The sequence below is a fragment of the Pantherophis guttatus genome, chromosome 15 (assembly GCF_059756535.1).
Source record: "Pantherophis guttatus breed Tessera chromosome 15, ASM5975653v1, whole genome shotgun sequence".
Classification (NCBI taxonomy): Eukaryota; Metazoa; Chordata; class Lepidosauria; order Squamata; family Colubridae; genus Pantherophis; species Pantherophis guttatus.
The window spans coordinates 2,469,452-2,494,192 of record NC_142077.1 but is presented as its reverse complement, the minus strand read 5'-3'; the positions used below and the strand labels follow the sequence as shown (position 1 = coordinate 2,494,192).

At 43.7% G+C, this 24,741-nt stretch overlaps 1 protein-coding gene across 4 annotated transcripts; it reads left to right on the top strand.

The window, feature by feature from the left end:
* On the top strand, positions 1 to 24,058 carry ARHGEF16 (Rho guanine nucleotide exchange factor 16). Of its 4 annotated transcripts, XM_087879279.1 has the most exons (17): positions 115 to 149; positions 3,404 to 3,483; positions 4,934 to 5,155; positions 6,936 to 7,489; positions 7,813 to 7,864; positions 8,675 to 8,838; positions 11,040 to 11,096; positions 11,569 to 11,729; positions 12,204 to 12,356; positions 12,503 to 12,632; positions 14,386 to 14,460; positions 15,714 to 15,806; positions 16,369 to 16,526; positions 18,141 to 18,314; positions 20,167 to 20,240; positions 22,624 to 22,725; positions 23,312 to 24,058. In XM_087879279.1, exons 4-17 carry the CDS (start codon positions 6,953 to 6,955, stop codon positions 23,449 to 23,451), a joined length of 2,070 nt encoding a protein of 689 aa, XP_087735405.1. In that variant the 5' UTR covers positions 115 to 149; positions 3,404 to 3,483; positions 4,934 to 5,155; positions 6,936 to 6,952; the 3' UTR covers positions 23,452 to 24,058. The 4 variants fall into 4 exon arrangements, with proteins under 4 accessions (XP_087735403.1, XP_060550181.2, XP_087735404.1 ...); XM_087879277.1 differs by lacking the exon at positions 4,934 to 5,155 and having other exon boundaries at positions 1 to 149; positions 3,378 to 3,483; XM_060694198.2 differs by lacking the exon at positions 4,934 to 5,155 and having other exon boundaries at positions 33 to 149; positions 3,368 to 3,483.
* The last annotated feature ends 683 nt before the right edge of the window (positions 24,059 to 24,741 follow it).

The following is a 24,741-nucleotide window of genomic DNA, read 5'->3' as shown; positions in this document are numbered from 1 at the left end:
AGACACCTGGCCGGGAGCAGCTGGGAGCGGTCACAGGTGCGTTGCGGAGCCGCCTCCCCGCCGGGCGGGGTTGCTCCGCGCAAAACCTGCGCTGGGCTCGCCCTGCGCCATTCCGGGGCTCGCTTGCGCGCTCGCCCAAGGAGAGGCAGGTGAGCAGCCGGGCGCGTTTGGAGAGGGGCGCACGGGTGGGGGAGGCGCGCTGGAGGGCAGCTGGGGGGGGGTCTCCAGATGTTGATTTGGGGGAAGGGGGGACTCCTTCCTCTGCCCCTCCCCTCTCTCTTGCCGGAGGTTCCCAAGCGGGGGTTTAGGATGGAGGGGGAGGAGGAGGAAAGTTTGCGTCTGGGGAGGGGGCGCGCGCAAGTTTTGGAGACCCCTCCGGCCACTTGGAGAGGGCGCGCGACCTGCGGAGAGGTCTCCATTAGCCTCGCTTGGCAGCCCCCCCTCCCCTCCCCTCCCTTTGCTTTCCTCTTAAGAGAATGGGGGAGGGTCTCCGAGCTCTTTGGGGCACTCCCACCCCCCCAATTCCGTCCCTGGAGAAGACATGGGAGGAATTCCCGGGCTTGGAGAGGAGAAGGGGTCTCCTTGGTTTGGCCTGGAGAGAAATTGCAAAAAAATTCTCAATGGAACTCCTTGCCACCAGAAGTTGTGGGTGCTCCCAACACTGGAGGCTTTTAAGAAGAGATTGGACAACCATTGGTCTGAAATGGTCTGGGGTCTCCTGCTTCAGCAGGAGGTTGGACTAGAAGACCTCTGAGGTCCCTTCCCAGCTCTATTCCGATTGCTAGATTGATAGCGGCACATTGTTGCTCCCAACACTTTCAAGAAGAGATTGGACAACCGTTCATCTGAAAAGGTCTACTAGGATGTCCTGCTTGAGTAGGGGGTTGGGCTAGATGACCTCCAAGGTCCCGTCCAACACTTGTTATTCTGTTTATTCTCCCCACTGCCTGAAAACGAGGCAGAAAAACGGAAGCCCTTCCCAGAGGGGGAAGAAGGAAGCCTTTTTGAGGAAACGGGAAGCAAGATTTGCATGCCCAAGGCAGCCGTCTTCAGGCTGGTGGGGGGGGAGTGGGGAGGGAGAAGGGGTGTCCCTAACCCGGGTTAGCCTCCGCCGTGTCCCAACCTGCCCATCCTGTCCCCACATCAAATCGGTGTCCCTCTAAAACGTCAGAAGGAATGCGGGTGGAGTCAACACAATACAAACTGCGGTCCTTCCCCTTGCAGCATTTGTGTCCCTACAACACCCTTGGCCCAACCTTATTCCAGGCAAAGTTGGTCCATTCGCACAAACACCTCCTCTCCGAGTTTTGCCCCCCCAGCGCGAATGCTCATCCGTTTCGGTTCGCGCCAGGCAGAGCTGGCCCCTTGCCCTTACTCGGTTTGATGGGAATCAGTGGCAGAAATTGTGGGACGGGAATGATAAACTAACGGCGTCCGCTGCCTGCGAAGAAAAATCTCTATAATAATGTTTTATAGATGGCATTTTCCACCAGCAAGATTGGCAGAGATGTTTAAGGATATGTCTGCTAAGTGTTGGAAATGTAATCGGATACCGGGTTCATACTGTCACATGTGGTGGAAATGCCCAAAGGCCAAAAGAATAAATATTTATATATTTATTGGTTCGATTTATATGCCGCCCTTCTCCGGAGACTCAAGGCGGCTTACAATGCGTTAAGCAATAGCCTTCATACTTTTGTATAGACCTGCTTAGTAGGGCTTTCGCCTCCCCCCCCCAAGCGGTGTTCTTTTTTTATATTGGACAAAAATATACACATGGTTGGGAAAAAAATAAGTAAAACAACACATAGATCTAAAGCCAGAAATATTTTTGTTGGGTGTTCTACCAGAGCAGTACAAAAAAGGGAATACATATTTAATTTTACACATTAATTTTAATTAATTCTTGCAGTCACCACATTAATTAATTTTAATGTGGTGACTGCAGCTAGAATTGTGTTTTGCGCAACAATGGAAAAACGAAGAGATCCCGATAGATGAAAATGTTATTTTTTTAAAAAAAAATATTAGAATGTGCAGAAATGGATAGACTAACATTCAGAATTAAGGAGATGGAAGAAACTGAATACTTTTTAACCTGGGATTTGTTTTATCAACGGCTAACGAGCAGAAATGGAAGTTAGAAACTTAAGAGCATAAGGAAATGATTAACTACATTGAAGAGTTACTAAAATGGATAAGCAAATATTATATATGATTATTATGAATATTATGAATATTATTACTATTTTTCAAAAACATCTGTACTCGGACAACACACGGTTTATATAGACATTGAATTTTTATGTTTAATAATAATTTAAAAAAAAAACAGGGATGGGAGACCACCAGGAGATAACTTCGATCCGGAAGTTGAAAATTATCCTAGCAAATCAGGTCATCAAACTAGGATTATGTTGCTTAGCAAGGAAGCTATCTGGATCTGCAGTTGTCAAGAATCCCGGTCTCTCTTTCCAATTAGCGTCCAACTACTGGCCGTACTTATAGAGTAGAAAATGAATATTTTAAATTATTTTGCACAGAGAGTGGACAAAGAATTAATGGTGTCACTGCAAATAATCCCTTCGTCCTTTAACTCGGCGTTTCTCCAACTTGGGCCCATGAAGACGGGATGGACTTCCAGCTCCCAGAATTCATCCCTGGAAGCTTTCAAGAAGAGACTGACCAGCTGTCTTGTCAGAAATGGTATATATGGGTTTCCTGCTTGAGCAGGCGGGGGTTGGACTAGATGCCCTAACAAGGTCCCTTCCAACTCCGTTATTCTATTATGATTCTAATTCCAAACTGGCTGGCTGGGGGGGGGATTCTGGGAGTTGGAAATCAAACCCCAACCTTCCAAGTTGGAGAAACTCGTTTTTAAACAGCTGGGGATGCCGACTACATGGGTGCAAAATTGTGCGGCTTCTCCACCCTCCCTCGGGCTCCGCTTCCAACCTCCGAAAGTTCAGGATGGTGCCTGGACAACCATCACAATTGCACAACTGTTGTGCAATTGCACACACAACTGTTGTGTGTGCAGCAAGATTCGCCGTCCCTAAATTGACTGGGTGGACGCCTTACGAGAGCTGGGGTTTTTTTTGCAGCTGGGCCTCGCCTCTCAAGCCAGCCGAACGGTTTCCAAAAAAAGGCTCAGCCGATGCCAGATTAATCTCTTGTAAACAATGTTGGGGTGGTTACACACCCAGGCGCACCCTGCAAATCTGCGACGAGATGCTGGTTTGTTGCCTTGCTTGGCCTGCGCTGGTTTTAATTCCTCCACGTCCGCTTGGGTTCTTCTTTTTTGGTTGAATGGCCTCGATTTTCTCCTGCTTAAATGACTTTTTATTTTATTTTATTTTTTGGGGAGACCACCCCAGCTGTGAAATGACTGGGCATCCTTCAGAAAATCAGCTTTTTCCTGCCACTCACCGTCCAATGTCCTGCCTTCCAGGGATGAAAGCACCGGGGTGCCGAGTTTGAATGGTAAATATGCATAAAAATCAGATTATTATTATTATTATTATTATTATTATTTTGCAAACGGGGCGAAGTTTGAGCGAGAAAGTATCGGGGGGGGTGGACCTCACGGGCTTTCTCGAAACGGCTTCTTCCCTTCGGGTGGGACAAACTGTGTGGAATTGTGGATGATGGGAATTGTGGTTAGCTGGGGATTGTGGAGGGTGTAGTCTTCCCACAGGCCGCCCCTTTAGGAAACTCTCTTTTCCCATTTGTTTCTACTCTAGAGCCGGTTTTCTCTCCTTTCCCTGATAGTTTTTGCATAATTTGACGCCAAACTTCAACAAACTCCATTATTTCTCCATCTCTCTCCCTCCCTCTCTCTCTCTCCCCCCTCTCTCTTTCTCTGTCTTTCTCTGTTTCTCTCTGTCTTTCTCTTTCTTTCTCTGTCTCTCTCTGTCTTTCTCTGTTTCTCTCTGTGTGTGTCTTTCTGTCTTTCTCTTTCTCTCTTTTCTCTTTCTCTGTTTCTCTTTCTTTCTCTTTCTGTCTTTCTCTTTCTCTCTGTCTTTCTCTTTCTCTCTCTTTCTTTCTCTGTCTCTGTCTTTCTCTGTTTCTCTCTCTGTGTGTCTTTTTGTCTTCCTCTTTCTCTCTTTTTTCTCTTTCTCTGTTTCTCTTTCTCTCTGTGTCTTTCTGTCTCTCTCTCCCTTTCTTTCTTTCTCTGTTTCTCTGTGTGTGTGTCTTTCTGTCTTTCTGTCTTTTCTCTTTCTCTGTTTCTCTTTCTCTTTCTTTCTCTCTCTGTCTTTCTGTCTTTCTCTTTCTCTCTTTCTTTCTCTGTCTCTGTCTTTCTCTGTTTCTCTCTCTTTCTGTCTTTCTCTTTCTTTTTCTTTCTTTCTTTCTCTCTGTCTCTCTGTCTTTCGTTGTTTCTCTTTATGTCTTTCACTTTCTCTTTCTCTGTCTCTGTCTTTCTGTCTCTCTCTTTTTCTGTCTTTCTCTGTTTCTCTCTCTCTTTCTCTCTTTTTCTTTCTCTCTCTCTGTCTCTCTGTCTTTCTCTGTTTCTCTCTCTCTGTCTTTCTGTCTTTCACTTTCTCTGTCTCTCTGTCTCTCTCTTTCTCTCCCTCTCTCTCTCTCTCTCTCTCACACACACACACACACACACACACACAAACACACACAGAGAACATGAAAATCCTTCGCAATCTTTTTCCAGCCCTAGGAAAAACTTTCTCCTCCTTAAAATCCTTCAGTTTTGTTTTGTTTTTTTAATTATTATTTAAATCTCTCTTTCCTGGAGACAGCTTTCGGCTGCTTAAATGCCTTCAGTTTTGGATGTCGTGTTGTGTCTAGTTCTTAGTAGCTTTAAAGTTGGCTGCTTCACTGATCCGCTTATTAATCATTGTTTTTATTAGCCCCAAAGTTGGCTTGTGTGTGTGTATACACACACTCTCTCTCTCTCTCTCTCTCTCTCTCATGCATACAGGTGGTTCTCGCCTTACAACCATTCATTTAGTGACCATTCAAAGTTGCAACGCTACTAAAATAAAAAAGTGTCTTAGGTAGATTTTTCACTCTTATTCTGCGAAATGAACTTTTTCGGGGGACGTGGCCGGAAGGGAAGAGAGAGCAGCTTCTGGATCAGAGCTGGCGTTTGCTTACAAGTGACCTTTGGAAAAGTGGCAGGACCGGTCGAACTCGCTTCTGGGTTCGTGCGTGGGTGTGCGAAGGCGAGCGTGCACGCTGGTGCCAAGAAAAGTCAGCTTTTGCACCTCCTCCTCCTCCTCCTCCTCCTCTCCCTCCTCCTGTCCCCAGGTCCAACTTTCAAGATCCGGTCTGGAAATCTTGCCCCAAATTGTCCTTTTTTTCAATGCCAGTTTCTGAACGCTGATCTGCTTTTTGTATTCTGTAGTCTCTTTCCAAAGTCTGTGCTTTCTTTGATGTCATAAACCTTTATTTATATGTATGTGTAGATCAGTGGTGGGATTCAAATGATTTAACAACCGGTTCTCTGCCCTAATGATTTCTTCCAACAACCAGTTCACCAAACTGCTCAGAAAGTTAACAACCGGTTCGCCCGAAGTGGTGCGAACCGGGTATACATGTATATGTATATTTCTCTCTCTCTCTCATCTACCTCATCTACCATCTATATCTATATCTATATCATGTATCATCTATCTATCCTCTATCTATTATCTATCTATATAGATAGATAATAGATAAATAAATTTTTTATTCTATAATAAAGTTCTATTTTATTGTATAATTTATCTATTATCTATCATGTATCATGTATCGTCTATATCTATCATCTATCTATATCTACCTAAATTCATCTATCTATATCTAATCGTCTATCTACATCATCTATCTAATCATCTATCATCTATTTAATCATCTATCATCTATCTATATCTATCTAAATTCATCTATCTATATCTAATAGTCTATATCTATATTTATCATCTATCTAATCATCTATCATCTATATCTATTATCTATCTTTTCTATCTATATCTATATCATCTATCTAATCATCTATCATCTATCTAATCATCTATCATCTATCTATATTTATTTATTTATTTATTTATTATATTTCTATACCGCCTTTCTCCCGTAGGACTCAAGGCGGTGTACAGTCAAGAAAAATATAGACACACAAACATCATAAAATTGCTAATTAAAATTGTTACTTAGTTTGGTCAATTAAATAAAACCCAGAATAAAACCTATATTAAATAAAACCTATATCTAAATTCATCTATCTATATCTAATAGTCTATATCTATATTTATCATCTATCTAATCATCTATCATCTATTTATATCTGTCTATTATCTATCTAATCATCTATCTATATTTATCATCTATCTAATCTATTCATCTATATCTAAATTCAACTATCTATAATCGTCTATATCTATATCATCTATCTAATCACCTATCATCTATCTATATCTATTATCTAATCATCTATATATCTATATCTAATCATCTATCGTTTATATCTAAATTCAACTATCTATATCTAATTATCTATATCTATATCATCTATCTAATCATCTATATCTATATTTATCTAATCGTCTATATATTTATCATTTAATCATCTATCTATCTATATCTATACCTATTATCTATCTAATCTATCTATCTATTTATCATCTATCTATCTATCTATCTATCTATTGCAACCTTGCAACCAATGAAGTCCAATGCGGAATCCAGATTCGCTGAACAACCTAACTTAACAATTGCCGTGATTCTGTAGCCAGAAAGATTGTAGAACAGGGCAACATTTGCTTTACAACCATCTCACTTAGCAACCGAGAAATCTTGGGCTCCCTTGTGGCCGTAAGCTGAGGACTACCCCGAGCCTCTTTCCCCATGTCTGCGTTGTCTTTGATACCCTAAACCGGCCCCACTTCGTCGTGGTTATTGGCTAAACCACAGTTTACCTCTCTTTTTTGGCCTCCTCCTAGGGCGCTTCTGTCTCAAGATGGCCCAACGGCATTCAACCGGCCTTCTGGGGGACAAAGGTCTTCTCCTGGACCCTCAACCCCTCAGCAACAACGGCATGCCTCCACATGAGAAATGCCCCTCCGTGACCTCCTTGGAGGAGCCCTCGACTCCGGTCTCCAACCCGCGCCGGATTGTCCTGAGCACCGAGAGTCCAGCTGCCCTCAAGGTGGGCACCCAACAACTCATCCCAAAGAGCTTAGCCGAAGATCCCAAGTCCAAGCTCCCCATCCGGCATCAGAGCTTCTCCGATGGGGCGGTGTGGGGCAGAGACGGGGTCCGTTGCGACCCCAAGCGCTTGTCGGCTCCCAGCCTCTCTCTGGACGACGAACCGGAGGACGAATTTGACGCCAGCGAGGGGACGTTGAAACGGAACCTGCGTAGCATGTCCTACCGTGCGGCCATGAAGGGCGTGAGGAACGGCGGAGAACCTGAGGCGCCCACAGCCGTTGGAGGTCTCATGCCCATTTTGGAAAATGCCAAGCCCCCCACCGGCCGGGTTTCCGCGAGGAACAAGGTAGGCGAAAAGACCCACCCCCCCAAATTTGGCTTATCCATCCACATCGGTTCCCCCTCGAAGGCCCACCTCAAAAGCAATTCCTGAAGGCATCTCCCATGCTTGACCTCCAACTACACAGTTTATTTAGGGACCGTTCAAAGTCGCAACAGCACTGAAAACAGGGACTTATGACGGTCTCCCACACTTACGTCGCACCATCCCCATGTGATCAAAATTTACTTAAGATTTACTTAATAACCGTGTGGGGTTGTGGGGGGGTGAATCCGGCCTCACGGGAAAGCAGACTCCACTGATGGGGGGGACCCTCTTCTTCTCCACAGCGGACTTTGGGGCGCAAGCGTCTGCAGCATCACGGCGGTTCGTTCAAAGATGGTGAGTCCCGTGCCGATCTTGACCTTTCCTTCCTCCCTCCCTCCTTCCCTCCTTCCTTCCTTTTCTCCTTTCCTCTGGCCTACCTTCTTTCCTTCTTTCTTTTTCTATTCTCTGTCTTTCCTTTGAACTTCATTCCAATTTTTTCTCTTCTTCTTCTTCTCTCTGATCTTCCTTCCTCCCCTCCCTCCCTTCTTCTATTTTCCTTCTTTGCTCTGATCTTCCTTCCTTCCTTTCTCCCTCCCTCCCTACCTCCCTCCCTTAAAATCAATTTTATTTGGAGCCAGAGAGCGATGACGATGTGGACGGTGGTGAAAGCGAGAAATTCCAGTGCAGCCAGTCCTTGACTTATAACCGTTCCTTTAGGGTTTCCTGCTCGAGCAGGGGGTTGGACTAGATGACCTCTGAGGTCCCTTCCAACTCTGTTATTCTATTCTATTCTATTCTACTCTACTCTACTCTACTCTACTCTACTCTACTCTACTCTACTCTATTCCCCATTCTATTCTATTCTATTCTATTCTATTCTATTCTATTCTATTCTATTCTATTCTATTCTATTCTGTTCAATATAAATATATATAAGAGATTATATATTCCAGAAGAGATGGGAAGACCTGGAATGGTGGAAGGTCACTTTCACCTCTTGTTATTCTGTTATTTAGACCGAGATTTGGCCCCGGGGGGGGTTGTGGTTGGTGCTCTGATCCATCTGATATTCTTGACCCCCAAAACTGAGACTGTTACCTCCCACTCCCCCCAAATACTTCGGAGCGCCCCTTTGATCCGGCTCTCTCGCCTGTCCACCGCCAGATCCCCGATTGTACCAAGAGATCCGAGAAAAAGGCCTCAACTCCATCAACCACGAGTCGGACGACGACCTCCTCGACCTGGACGCCATTCCCGAAGAACGACCTACCGCCATCGTGGTGAAAAGCTACCGTCCCGCTTACGCCACCTGGAGCCAACAGCCCGAGGTAAGGAAGGGCGAGGGGAAGGCGTGGTCAGGGGAACCCACGTTCCTGGTTTTTCTTTACTCTGTCGGGGTGCGGATGCTGCCCGGATCGAGGTGGGAGAAGTCCATTGAGGTCGTAAGTCAAGGAACTCCCTGGAATTGCCTTTCCAGCTTTCCTGGCTTTTCTCTCCCATTCAACTCCAAGGATGCCCCTTCTCTAAAGTCTAAATTCTCCAAATTCTAAATTATTTACATTGTAAGTGCTCTAAATTCTAAATGCTCTAAATTCCAACATCTCTAAATTCTGAATTCTCTAAATTCTAAATTCGTTAAATCCTAAATTCTGAATTCTCTAAATTCTAAATGCTCTAAATTCTAAATTCTCTAAATTCTGAATTCTCTAAATTCTAAATTCACTAAGTTCTAAATTCTCTAAATACTAAACTCTAAATTCTCTAAATTCCAAATTCTCCAAATTCTAAATACTCTAAATTCTGAACTCTCTAAATTCTCTACATTCTAAAGTCACTAAATTCCAAACTCTCTAAAGTTCTAAATTCTCTAAATTCTAAATTCACTAAATTCCAAACTCTCTAAATTCTAAATTCTCTAAGTTCTAAATTCTCTAAATACTAAACTCTAAATTCTCTAAATAATTCCAAATTCTCCAAATTCTAGATACTCTAAATTCTGAACTCTCTAAATTCTCTACATTCTAAAGTCACTAAACTCTGAACTCTCTAAAGTTCTAAATCTCTAAATACTAAGCTCTAAACTCTCTAAATTCCAAATTCTCCAAATTCCAAATTCACCAAATTCCAAATTCACCAAATTCCAAATTCTCTCCATTCCAAATTTACTAAATTCTAAACTCACTAAATCAGAGAAATTTAGACAGATCCAATTCCAGCCAAACCGTTCTTTATATGTTTAAAATATCGACTCAGCAAATATCTGGCAAACATTTGGAGTAAAGCAAAAGTACAAAGTGCAGCTGAAATGCAGAGGGAACACACTCGGTCACTCACACACAAACAAACAATCACACCGCAGATTTCTCTTAAGCCACCAACCCGCCTTTCCAAAGAAGGGAAAGGAAAACGGGTGGCATCGCAAGGGAAACTTTGCCTGTTGACCCACTGCCTGAATCAGCCAGAAGGAAATGCGACTTTTGCATTTTGTCCCAGTGTTGCAATAAAAAACCCGAAGCTTGGAAATACCCGGATGTGTGTGGCTGTGTAATTAAACACACACACACACACACAGGTACGGACGTGACTGCCTCTGATTTAGACACAGGCGATGCAACCCCATCAGAAGCCGCTCCCTGTTTCGTGGTTTCTCATTCTGTTTGTCCAATTTCTCATGGAATAAAATATTCCTCTTTTTTTTTTTTTTGTAAAACAACCCAAAACTTTCCTTCCAACTCCCCTCCTCTCTAATTTTTTTTTTTTTTTAAATTTGATTTATATGCCGCCCTTCTCCGGAGACTCAGGGCGGCTTACAGTGCGTTAAGCAATAGCCTTCATACTTTTGTATATTTTTATACAAAGTCAGCTTATTGCCCCCACAAACTGGGTCCTCAATTTACCTACCTTAGAAAGGATGGAAGGCTGAGTCAACCTTGAGCCTTGGAGAGATTCGAACCAGCAGTAATTGCAGGCAGCTGTGTTAATAACAGGGTGCTTAGACCACTGTGCTATCAAGGCTCTTTTTAGGTGGAATCGAAGGATATTAGTTTCAGTTTGGTTGAGATAATTGGCGAGAAAAGCAGAACATCGGAATGGAATAAAATAGAAAAATAGAACCTTAAAAGGAGATACAAGAAAAAGAGGAAACAGAATATTATATAATGTGGGACAGATGGTATGAATGATCTCGAGGCTTCAAAGAAACTTAAGTTGATGGACTAGTGTGTGAACTTGTCCCCGACACAGGTGAGGACTTCACCTTTCCAGATGTGAAGTCTTCACCTCCCCAGAGCTAAGAATTGAAACGTGCACATCTGGAGCAGAACAGAGCAGTTGAAGGCCTCTAGAGGTTCTACTAGAACTTCTTGGTGGGTCCTGACAGGAGGAAAAAAAACAGACTGAACTTCCACAGCATGGGTGGTCCTTCTGAAAGCCCATCTCCTCACCTCTTTTTTCTTTGTTGTTGGTCTGATGAAAAAGAACAAGGAATTTGGATATCAGAAGAACATTTCTTGAATTTTGTCTTCTGCAGGTTCGGGAAACCGGCATCTTGGACCAGATATCACCAGAAGAACGTAAGAGGCAAGAGGTGAGCGAAGGTGCGGATGGAGCACCCATCTCTTTGGGAAACAGGGAGGTCTTCTTGAGAACACCGAAGCATCTCCTGTGGCCTTTCATGGTCTTCAACCCAACTCAATGTTCAAAAGAAGGGACGGAAAAGGCCTTGGACATCTGGTGGTCACCAGGCCAAATTTGGGGGTGGGAGAGCTACAGAAAGATAGGGAGCCAGCCTGGGGAATTTTAGGAGTTGAAGTCTGTCCATCTTAAAGTTGCCAAGGTTGAGAAACAATGTTGGGTTCCTTCCAACACAGCTTCTCCTTAACTCCAATTTAATATGATTGCTTCATTCTAAGACCACCACAATTGCTGGTTCTTGCGTAAGCTTTGCAAGCTGGCTTCTTTCTCCCAACGGACCTCAACGAAGAGCCAAGAAGTCATCATTCTGTCCACCTTCCCCCTCCTCTCCATCATCTCTCCCATCATCTCTCCATCTCCCCCAGGCCATCTTTGAGATCATCACCTCCGAGTACTCCTACCTCCATAGCCTGACCATCCTGGTAGAGCATTTTCTGAAATCGGCCAGGTTAAAGGAGACCATGACCCAAATGGACCATCATCACCTCTTCTCCAACGTGGGGGACATCTTGGCGGTCAGCAAGAGGTCAGTTTTAGAGGACAGGGTTGGAAGAAGCATGGGAACCCAAGTTTACGTGGTAGAGCCGTCGTTGTAATACTTCTTTTAAATTCTTATTTTGACCTCTCTTATCCAACCGTGTATCAAACAACTCCCATGTTCGATAGTATTCCGTGTCTTCCTATTCTTTTATCTTCATGTCCATTTCTGCACTGTCTCAAAACATGTAATATCAAATATACTTTCCCTTTATCGTATTTTTCTGGTATTATACCTGACAGAAATCGTGCTGTCTTATAATCTATATGCTGTATTAACATTTTTTTTCTAACCACGTATGAATTTTCGTCCATTTTATTATTATTATTATTATTTTTGCTTTTGGGCACTTCCACCACATGTGAGAATAGGTGCCCGATATTCCTGCTAGGAATTTCATTGTAGGGTGGATGGTTGTGAGTTTCTCACGAGATGGGTTTTTTTGGGGGGGTGTCTATCTAGCTTTTTCGAGGACTTGGAGAAGAGGCACCACGAGCACGCGGTAATTTCGGACATCAGCGACGTGGTGGAAGCGCACGCCTCCGGACACTTCCACCCCTACATCATCTACTGCTCCAACGAGGTCTACCAGCAAAGGACCCTTCAGAAACTCTTGTGAGTTAAGCTTGAGACCCCTTCGACCCTTCGATCTATTCTGATGGATTGATCGATCGATTGAAAATAAAGGAGGGTCCTGTGGTGTGTGAGAAGGCTTGTCCGGAGTCCTGAAATGAGCTCCTTTTTTCTAATTCTCTTTTTAGAACTTCCAACGTGGCCTTTAAGGAGTCGTTAAAACAGATTGAACAGAAGCCGGAATGCGGCAGCCTGCCCTTGATTTCCTTCCTCATCCTCCCCATGCAGAGGGTGACCCGCCTGCCTCTCCTCATGGATGTGAGTAAAACCAGGGACTCTTCGGCCCTCCCCTTTCCGAACCTCGGGAACGAGCTGTGCCGCTAGTCCTCAGTGAGGAACGGTTCCTGCTCCTGCAGCCGTGACTCACATTTTGCTTGGTTCATCCGTCACTTTCACTCCGTAGAAAACAGTTAAGATCCTGCTGCTGTTCTGAATATATAATTTGTAAGCATTTCATAGAAACTTAAGAAAGGGATCCTGGTAGTCATTTAGTCCACCCCCACCCCACCCCCCACCCCCGGTCTGGAGCAGAAATTTAATTCCTTGGTTGCATAGTTTTAGTAGAGTAATACTTAAGGGTACAGTTAACACATTATTTAATATGTTTATAATGCATAATATATAATATAATGCCTATTATATATTACATACATAATACATGCACATTTAATATCATAACACATAATATAATATATACTAGTATGGTTAGCAGATTAGCAGAGTAATCTTAAGTAGAAAAACGGAGGGAGGGAGGGAGGGAGGGAGGGAGGGAAGGAAGGAAGGAAGGAAGGAAGGAAGGAAGGAAGATCAGAGCAAAGAAGGGAAATAGAAGAAGGGAATGAGGGAGGAAAGGAAGGAAGGAAGATCAGAGCAAAGAAGGGAAATAGAAGAAGGGAATGAGGGAGGAAAGGAAGGAAGGAAGATCAGAGCAAAGAAGGAAAATAGAAGGGAATGAGGGGAAGGAAGGAAGGAAGGAAGGAAGGAAGGAAGGAAGGAAGGAAGAAAGAAGATCAGAGCAAAGAAGGGAAATAGAAGGGAATGAGGGAGGAAAGGAAGGAAGGAAAGAAGGAAGGAAGGAAGGAAAGAAGGAAGATCAGAGCAGAGAAGGAAAATAGAAGAAGAGAAAGGGAGGAAAGGAAGGAAAGAAGGAAGGAAGGAAGGAAGATCAGAGCAAAGAAGGAAAATAGAAGAAGGGAATGAGGGAGGAAAGGAAGGAAGGAAGGAAGATCAGAGCAAAGAAGGAAATAGAAGAAGGGAATGAGGGAGGAAAGGAAGGAAGGAAGATCAGAGCAAAGAAGGGAAATAGAAGAAGGGAATGAGGGAGGAAAGGAAGGAAGGAAGATCAGAGCAAAGAAGGGAAATAGAAGAAGGGAATGAGGGAGGAAAGGAAGGAAAGGGGAAAAAAACTTTGGCAGTACATAGCTCTATTATTATTATTCACCCATCTATTTTAACTGCCCATTTTGCCTTTTTTAAATCTTTTAATAACGCAAGGCCATTCTTAATCCTAGCCATTGTTACGATGCCTTCTTGTCTTTTAACTTTGTTGGACGCCGCTCGGAGTCCCTGGTTTTTGCTGAACGGGCGGCTACATAAATTTTTTTAAAAAATAAAATATAACAAACTTAATGGCTAAAAACCAGGAAAAAAAGAACACCTTACGGGCATCCAAGCAGCGGTGCGGTTTGCACAAACCTGGAAGTCCCCCGGATATCTAATTCAGACCCTGTTTCCCTGTGAACTTCCTTCCCCCTTGGCTCTCTTCCTTAAATTTGGGACAACCCCCCCCCTCTGCCCCCCCTCCCAATATCTTAATCCACAATTGGGGAGTTTGTGGTTTTCTGGAACTTCATAAACTACCTTTCCCAGGATTCCCTTTTCCAGTGGAATCCAGCTGTCCCCGATGCCCTTGAAAACATTTTGGCATAAAATGCATAAAATAGGCATTGCGAATATCTGGAAAACGGGGAGGACATTGGATGAACCCTCTTTCCCCCCCTCCCCGTTTCAGACGGTTTGCCAAAAAACCCCGGCGAACACAGCTGCGTACCGAGCGACGACCCAAGCTTTGAAGGCCATCAGCAAAGTAAGTTTCTCCCAACATCTGCAGAAAAGTGAGAAATGGCTTTCTTTGGGGATAAATTGGCTTTTTTGGGGGGGGAAGAAGGGAGAGGGGAAAAAAAAACCAGTCGACATTTCGACGAAGTCTCATTCATCATCTTCAGGCTGGTGTTTTCGGCTTCGTGCTTCTAGGAGCAATGTGTGATCGCAGCTGTTTCTTCCTTTTAACACATTGCTCCTGGAAGCACGAAGCCGAAAACACCAGCCTGAAGATGACGAATGAGACTTCGTTGAAACGTTGCCAAGACACTTCCAATTTTACGCGGGAGAAAACCCGAATAACCAAAGACCTACACATACATACATATATATATATATTTGTTTTCTCAGGTTTTCGCGGGTGTTTGTATGTAGGTCTTTGGGTATTCGGGTCTTCTCCCACGTAAATATACCCCACATGTGTGTGTGTATGTATGTATGTATGTGTGTATATATATATGTATATGTATATATATATATATATATATATATATATATATATATATATATTTATTTATTTATTTATTTATTTATATTTAAATTTATATAGTTTTTATATTCATATAGTTCTTATTCTCAGCCATGTGGCCTTCCTCTTTGAAAGGTAGACTTCAAAATACAGGAAGTCCTCGATTTACGACCACAATTGAGTCCGCTAAGCGAGACTCTTGTGAAGTGAGCTCCGCCCCTTATTTTATCCGACCTTCCTCGACACGGTTGTTCAGCGAATCAACTGCAGTTCTTAAATTAGTCACACGGTCGTTAAGCCGATTGGTCTTCTTCCCTGTCGACTTTGTCGTCAGAAGGTCGCAAAAGGGATCGTGTGACACACACACACACACACCCAGGGACGGTGTGATCGTCATAAATACGAGTCGGTCGCTGAATTTTGTTCACGGGACCACAGGGAACGCTGCGACGGTCGTAAGTGTGAAAAAAAAAGTCCCTTTTTTCGGTGCCTTCGTAACTTCGAACGGTCACTAAATGAACTGTCGTAAGGCAAGGACTTCCTGCATTCATCGATTCACACATTAACTTTTTGAACGGTCGGTAAACGAACCGTCGTAAAACGAGGACTTCCTGCATCTTGCCATCGTTCCATCGGATTGGATGAGATGTGGTTTCTGCTCCTTTTTCTCGGAGATTCTGGGCCATTTTTAAGCTCCTCCTCTGGTCTGGGGTTCGGGTTCGAGCAAATCCTTTCCATCCATCCTTCGGTGCTTTTGTTTGTCTCTCCAGCTCGTGAAGAAGTGCAACGAGGGAGCTCACACCATGGAAAGGACCGAACAGATGTGCAGCTTGCAGAACCAGCTGGATTTTGGCAAAGTCAAGGTGAGATCTCCCACCTGAGAGGTTCTTCGAAGGAAAATATCCATGGCTGCAGCTTGGCTCGCTTCCCAAACCTCACTCATAGCCCAAAAAAGAAAAAAAAACGAGGGAGGAGGGAATGAGTTCGAAATGTAGGGGAGGCAGTGGGAGGGGGCCTCAAAGGCATGCAAGATAGCATCCTTCCGATATTTGAGGGGCTGCCCCAAAGAAGAGGGGGTCCATTTAATCTCCAAAGCACCTGAAGGCAGGACAAGAAACGAGGGATGGAAACTCATCAAGGAGAGAAGCAACCTAGAATTAAGGAGCAATTTCCTAACAGTAAGAACAGTTAACCAGTGGAACTCCTTGCCACCATAAGCTGTGGGTGCTCCATCACTGGAGGTTTTTAAGAAGAGATGAGACAGCTATTTGTCTGGAATGATAAAGGGTCTCTTGCTTGAGAAGGGGGTTGGACTAGAAGACCTCCGAGGTCCCTTCCAGCTGATTCTATGTTTTATGGTCTCTGCGGATCATTTTAGGTGTCCACTTCTGAGCTCCACGGTTCTCAACCTTCTGCCTCTTTCAGAACTTCCCATTGATCTCAACGTCCCGCTGGCTTTTGAAAAGGGGCGAGGTCTCCCTCCCTCCAACCGAAGACGGCGGGATCTTCCGGAAGGGATCCGGGCGAGGAATCTGTTACCTCTTTGTCTTCAACGACGTCCTGATCATCACCAAGAAAAAAAGGTGAACGCGACGAAATCCTTGATTTTATTTCTATTTCTCCCTGCGCATCCATTGATCGTTAATCTATTATAATAATAATAATAATATTTTCTAAATTTGTGGTAAGTTAATGGTAAAAAAAAAAAAAAGAAAGAAAACCACAAAAAAAACTAAGCAAATTTATTTCCAGTTAGTCCTCGGCTTACAACAATTCGTTTAGTGACCGTCCGAAGCGACGACACTGAAAAAAAGTTACTTATGACCGTTTTTTCACGCTTACGACCATTGCAGCCCCCCCAAAATTCAGGCTCTTGGCAACCGACTCATACTTATGACGGTCACAGTGTCTCCTTTTGCGACCTAACAAGCAAAGTCCAATGGGGAAAAGCCAGATTCACTCAACGACGGTGTTCGTAACTTAACAACCGCAGGGCTTCACTTAGCAACCGTAACAAAGTAGGCCGTAAAACGGGGCAAAACTCAGTTAACTGTCTCGCTTAGCAACAGAAATGTTGGGCGTAACTCGAGGACTACCCGTATTTATCGGTCGAATTTATTTTAGATGTTTGTTGAATTTAAATTTTATTAAATTATTTTTGTGTATCTCGTTTTTTTCTATGGGTTTCACTTGTCTTCTTTATACTGTAACTGCTCTTCTAATAGCAATTCCTTCCTAAAAGTTATGGCATGACATTCTTGATTAAATTATCTGTCTGTTGAAATAGAATTTTATGGTACTACTCCAAAAAAAAAAAAAAAAAGTGGTGTTATTAGCTGGTTTTAGAAAATACACTTTTCCCAAAAAGTTTCCACAATTTTGGCCACTAATTAATATATATATATGTGTGTGTGTGTGTGCGTATAGTTAATATTACATTATGTAAGTTAATAATAACTTACATATATATATATATATATATATATTTGTATGTAGGTCTCTGGTTATTCAGATTTTCTCCCACATAAAATTGGAGGTTTATATATAACCCCTTTCCAAGCAGTATTGTTTTCAAAGGGTTGATTTTTGCCATCTTTTTCCAAATGCAAAACTCTTTTTTAAAAAAAATCCGCCACTTATTTCCTGTCCCTGGGAAATGTACTTTTAAAAAAAAAAATCCAAATATATACATTTTTACTGCGTTTTTAATCCTCTTGCTGGATTTAGCATGACCGTCCGTTCTGTCCTGAGACTTTAGAGCAGGAAGTTGAAGGCAGTTTTGGACTTAAAACATTTTAAATATGCCAGACCAGAGATAAGAAAAGGATCGTGTCATAAGAGAACATCAAATTCCTTAAATAATTTGGTCTCTGGGACGACAACAAACATTGGTTTGTCTACGATGCTGGCTTGCGAGCTTGCAAAAGTTGGAGGAAAACTCGAATCAATATTTTTCTGTTTCTTTGCACACTCGTCTGTTGTTCTTTCTCCCCTCCCTGCGTGGACTTCATTTCCCAGAATGCTGTGCGTGGAAAAACTCCCAGAATCCCCCTCTTCCCTCTTAGAGAAAAGCTTCGGTTTTACAATCCTTTGTAAAAGGATTTGTAAAATCCTTTGTAAAATCCTTTTGCGTCCGTCATTCAACTCCTTTCCCTTTTTTTATTTTTATTATTTTTTATTTCCTCTTCTGGGTCAAGCGAGGAGAGCTACGCCGTCCTCACCTACTCCATGTTGGAACATCTCTCGGTCGAGAAAATCAAAACCCCGGACAGTCCGACCAGCCTCGGACGCGGCGGTCACCTCTTCCGTCTCACTTTGCGAAAGGACAGCGAAGGCAAGCCGGAGGAAGTCGTCCTGGCTGCAGAATCCCGGTGAGTATTATTCCGAGCGAGAAAAGAGTCGGCAACTGACCGGTGCTGAAACAGTTCTCCGCCTGTTTGCCGAAACTGCCTCTTTTCCCCTCTCTTGCAGTGCCAAGGGGGAACGTGTCTTTTTCCCACGGCAGGGATAAGGGGGTGTCTCATCGGAAGCCCGAAACATTCCCCTCTTTCGAGAACGAGAGGGAGGCCTTGAGTTCGAATCAGGTCACTTGGGAAACGGACCCAAAGAGGAAGTTGAGATGGGTTACTCATCGTGAACAGATTTTTTTTTTTAATGACCCCGTAATCTCTTGTGGGGTGGAATCGGGGCAACTAAATGGAGCTGAGTGTTTCCTGGCCAGATGCCTTTCCTGTCTCCAATGAGGAGCTTTGTTCGGCAGATATATTCTCATTGTGCCCAGAAAGGGAAATATCTGCCTCTATCTAGGATCGAACTCATCATGAACAGATAGCAAATGAAATATGGGCACTGTAGTCTCCAGGATACTGGGGGCACCATGTCCCTAGCCGTGGTTTGTTTAGGAATTCAGAGTTGTGAAATTGGAAGATTTTTAAGTTTTTCACTCGTTGGGCCCTTTAATTTCTGCCCCTCCTTAAAATCCCATTTGATAGCCTTGAGAAATTGGGGGACCCTATTTCCCCACCCAGTTAGAACAATTAATCAGTGGGATGGTGGGGTTGGACTAGAAGATCTCCCAAGATCCCTTCCAGCTCTATTCTGATTGATTGATTGATTGATTTGCTTGCCTCCAGACGTTTGCAAGAAGAGATTGGACAACTATTTGTCTAAAATGACATCACTTCTCCTGTTTGAGCAGGGGGTTGGACTAGAAGACCTCCAAAGTCCCTTCCAACCCTGTTATTCTGTTACTTTGGGCTTAGGAAGAGTCACAGACCCTCCATTGCCTCCTTTTAATAACTGCACTTCCAAGTTGGACTTCTCTGGAATAGGGAGGTTCCATCGATCCATTGTGCTCCCCGCCAGAGTCACCAACGGAGAGGCACAGAACCCAAAAACTCTTCCTTCCTTCTCAGCGCTTCACACCTTAAACCTCGATTATTTGGGGCCCTGGGTTACCAAGGATCAGTCCATTAAACTGAGATTGGCTCGGGTTTTTCGTTTTGACATCTTACGGAGAGATAGGGCCAGTAGTGGGATTCAGCCGGTTCGCACAGGTTCAATAGAACCAGTAGCTAATGTTTTGTGCAGTTCGGCGAACCGTCTGAATAGCTTGTCTCGCCCTGCCCCACCCTGCCCCTCCCCTCCCAGCCCCCACTCGCCTCACTGCCCACCTGCTCGCCCGTCCAGCGTGCTGCTTACCCGGCGGGGCAGCGAGTAGATGAGTGTGACGAGGAGGGGCTGGGAGAGGAGGGGCGAGGTGGGGCCAGGCATGGCGAGGAGAGGAGAGGCTGGAGAAGTTGAAGTGCCCCTCGACGTGAGTGATGTCGAGGTAGCCACTCCCTTCCAGTCACATGACCATCCAGCCACGCCTACCCAGCCGGTCATTAGGGCAGAGAACCGGTTTTTAAATTATCTGAATCCCACCACTGGATTGGGCGGCTCGTATTTCGGGAAAGCTAAGCCTGGTTTTGTACATGGATAGAAGACCACTAAGAGATCCCAGAGCAGATGAGGAAGTTGAACTTCGAAGTGTCGATTTGAGACACTGCCTTAATGGTAGACGTTATTCTGAATTCGGGGGGCGGGGGGGGGAAGAGAGGGAAATCTTCCAGATTTTTTTCCCTCCCAAATCGGGGATCCAAATTGGAGAACGTCGTGAAATTTAGGGTTTTAATTTTAATTCGGACCCGCTCACAAAAACCCACTTTCCGCTCCGTGCAGAAGCGACAGGGCCCGATGGATCAGCGCCTTAATGCACCGAGAAGAAAAAGAAACCAGCACAGCAGAGAAAGGAGGTAAGAAACAAAAAAAAATCCCAAATTTTAGTCTTACGGTGCCCAGCAGGGAAAAAGAAAATGATCCATTTGCAAAATAAAATGCAATGTTTTTTTTTTCTCTTCCTAATCCGTGTGTTCTGAGCCATTATGCACTTTTCACCTACATCTGGCCTCACCTGTCGCACTGTATTAAAACCACAGCTTGTGGGAAACCGACCAAAGCCGAACAAACCATCAATGGTGGCTTACGGACTCCCGAGAGCCAAAACTTGCACATTTGCAGTCATTTCTGGCGCCGAGTGTAACACAATTTCCCCGTCTCTGGTGATGCTAAGATCCTTTTTTTTTTAAGGATCAGGAGATTTACTCTGAAAAGGGCTCCAGAGGTTCAACTGCAGCTGTTTGGGTCTCTTTTCATCGCTCGGCCAAACCACTCTGTCCAAATTAAAAGGGAGCAAAAGAATTTGGAAAGCTGCTCTGAAGAATTTCGTGTTTGCAAAAAAATAAATAAAAAAAAATTGGCACATGTGCGAGAGAGAGAGAGAGAGAGAGACTTCCGGGCCCTGGGGATCCGTTCCCTGCGGGACGAAATGGGAGTGTGAGAAGGATTGTGTTGTTCTGGGACGTTCAGAAAATGTTCCTGACCTTTTGTTCTCAGGATTTAAACAGAGGAATGTGTGTGTATATGTGAGAGAGAGAGAGAGCGGCCTCCATCGTAGAAAAACAGGCTCCATGCTCCTCCTACTGGGCACTCATCACATTTAAATTCTATCTATTTATCTATCTATCTATCATCTATCTCTCTATCATCTAACATCTCTCTATCTCTATCTCTAATATATCTATCTCTATCTTTAATATCTATCATCTAACATCTATCTCTATCTCTAATATATCTATCTATATCATCTATCATCTAACATCTATATCTCTAATATATCTATATCATCTATCATCTAACATCTATCTTCTACTATCTCTCTCTACTATATCTATTATCTACTATCTATCATCTATCTAATCTCTCTCTCTCTATCTATATATCTCTATCTATCTGATATATCTATCTATCATCTATCAACTATATCTACTGTCTCTACTATCTACTATCTATCATCTATCTATTTTATTTAATCTCTATCTAATCTCTCTATCTCTAATATATCTCTATCTCTCTATATCATCTATCTCTCTTTAATATATCTCTATCATCTAACATCTATCTGTCTATCTCTATCTCTATCTCTGTCATCTATCATCTAATATCTATCTTCTATCTCTCTCTACTATATCTATTATCTACTATCTATCATCTATCTAATCTCTCTCTCTCTCTCTCTAATATATCTATATCTATCTGATATATCTATCATCTATCAACTATATCTACTATCTCTACTATCTATCAATCATCTATCTATTTTATCTAATCTATCTATCTATCTATCTATCTATCTATCTATCTATCTATCTATTTATCTATCTCTATATCAGTGGTAGGTTGCCCCCAGTTCGGTCCGGTTCTATAGAACCGGTAGTAAAACCGGCGGGAAGCTCCACCCACCCACCACAATGTCATCATCGGTGATCTGCACATGTGCAGAAGCTTCTGTGTATGTGTTCCCATTGCGAACTGGTAGTAAAGGTAAGTAGAACCCACCTCTATCTATCTATCTATCTATCTATCTATCTATCTATCTATCTATCTATGCTGATGCTTTTCAGAACCAGAATAGAGCTGGAAGGGGCCTTGGAAGTCTTCTACTCCAACTCCCTGCTGATACAGGAGACCCTCAGACAGATGGCTGTCCAGTTTCTTCTTAACAGCCTCCAGTGATGGAGCACCTACAATTTCTGGTGGCAGGCTGTTCCATTGATTGATTGCACTCACTGTTAGGAAGTTTCTCCTTAGCACCGGCAACTTCTGAGGGCAATATCTAAGGGGCTGCCCCAAAGAAGAGGGGGTCCACTTATACTTAGAAGCACTCGAAAGCAAGACAAGAAGCAACGGATGGAAACTCATCAAGGAGAGAAGCAACCTGGAACTAAGGAGAAACTTCCTGACAGTGACAAGAATTAACCAGTGGAACAACTTGCTACCAGAAGTTGTAGTTGCTCTATCACTGGAGGTTTTTATGAGACTGGACAGCCACTTGTCTGAAATGGTCTCCTGCTTGAGCACGGGGTTGGACTAGAAGACCTCCAAGGTCCCTTCCAACTCTTATTCTATATTCCAAATCTTGATTTAATGCTAGGAACGTGTCTTCCATCAGTGAGTCTTTTTTTAAAAAACGAGCTGTTCCTTTCAGAGTCTTTGGCACACATTTTTTTAAAAAAAATATTATTAAATTGTCCAGCATTAGGCCGCGCTTTTAAGTGTGTTTTCTCTCTTTCCGTCCAGCACTCCAACAGGTAGAGATCACCAGAGCCTATCTGGCCAAGCAGGCGGATGAGATTTCACTCCAGCAGTCCGACGTCGTCCTTATCCTGAATCAGGAAGTGGGTGAGTGGCTATAGAAAGACCCCAATTGTGCAGGAAAAATTCATTCATTCTTTTTTTTTTTTTTAAACCCAGAATAATATTTTTATCCGTTATGCTTGCTACACTGGGAGTCACATCCTTCAGCAAAAATTCAATATTATTTTTTTTTTAACCTGTTGATTGTCTATGGAGATTCTCCATCATCCACATCATGGTTGTCCTAAAGGTGTTTTTTTTAAAGAGGCAACTGGACTTTCTTGTTTTTCTTTGAAGAAGTTTCGCTTCTCATCCCAGAAGCTTCTTCAGCTCAGAGCTCAGAGTTGAAGAAGCTTTTTGGATGAGAAGCAAAACTCCTTCAAAGAAAAACAAAAGAGTTGAAGAAGCTTCTGGGATGAGAAGCGAAAGTTCTTCAAAGAAAAACAAAATATCCGAAGAAGCTTCTTGAATGAGAAGCAAAACTTCTTCAAAGAAAAACAAAAGAGCCGAAGAAGCTTCTTGGATGAGATGCGAAATGTCTTCAAAGAAAAACAAGAAAATCCAGTTGCCTCTTTTTTTTTTTTAAAGCACCTTTGGATGACCTCTTAATCCCTTCTCCATCTTCTTCCAGGCTGGTATTTGGGGGAGCGTCTGCGGGACGGAGAGAAGGGCTGGTTCCCACAAGCCTGCGCCCAGGAAATCACCAACCGCAACGCCGTCGAACGCAACGTGCAGCGCCTGGAACGGTTGCGCATCGAGACCGACGTGTGACGACGGAGTGGGTCCCGTCTCAACCCGCTCGGATCCCAGAGCCACCGGAAGGTACTTTTTAAGGGCCAGGGAGTTGCAAATCCGGATACCGGACCGCATCCGTTCCTCCTGGCTCGAACAGAGACGCTGGTCTTTTCTTTTTTAAATAAATCGGATCGTAGCAAAATCCACTGCCTAAAATCCAGCTGGATTGGAAAAGCTGCAAAGAGGTCGGCAACTGCCAGCCGTTGGATTGAATCCTGCCCTTTTTATAGATTTTTCTTTTTAAAAAAAACCAGGGAACAGAGTAATTTTTACGATGGATTTTTAAGACTCGTGATGTTTTCATCTGCTCCCTTTCCCCCCCCCCATAATTCCTCAGGGGTTCCTTTAATTAATATTCCCAGAACGGCCTCCGTTCTAAGGTCCCCGATGTTTAATCTTGTACATAATTCTCCTTTTCCTTTCAGCCGTAAACCGTTCAATGACTCCAAAGTTATACAACTCTCTGTGACTTGATTTCTCTTCTCCTTTCTACTCACACCGTTGGGTGTGAGTTGTGTTGTTATTTTTCCTAAATATTCCTCGAATAAAACAAGGGGGAGGGGGATTTGTGGGGGTTTTTTTCCATGTGGTACGACTCTTATTCTTGCATTACCCGCTCGAGCACTGACTTTTGGTGAAGATTGCAGAACGAAAGGTCTCCCTTTTCGAAGGGAACGCACAAATAATATTTCTGGGGTGTTTGGGACTTGGGCAGTGGTGGGATTCAAATAATTTAACAACCAGTTCTCTGCCCTAATGACCAGATGGGTGGGCGTGGCCATGGTGGGCGTGGCCAGGGGTATGATAGGCAGCACTCGGCCTCCTACTCCCACCTGGGAGCAAAAACGGGCCACGGGGGGGGGACATACCACTCCCCCGCGCCCCATTTTGGGCCTAGTAGGCCTCCCTGCACTTACCTGGGAGCCAAAATGGGGCGCGTGGGGACTCCTGGATGGGGCAGGGAGGGGTGGGGCCAGCCATCAATTTAACAACCTGTTCCCCCAAACCGTCCCGAACCGGCTGAATCCCACCACTGGATTTAGGATATTTGAGGGTCTCCCAGAATTCTCAAACAATGGAATTCCTGAGAGGAAATTGGGGTTGGACTAGAAGACCTCCCAAGGTCCCTTCCGACTCTGTTATTCTGTATAACCTATAAAGAAAATTGGAACAAAGAGAATACAGGACCCTGTTATAAAAGGGCTTAAAAACGTTACAGATCATCCTAGATTTTCAACCATTCAGTGACTATTCAAAATTACAACA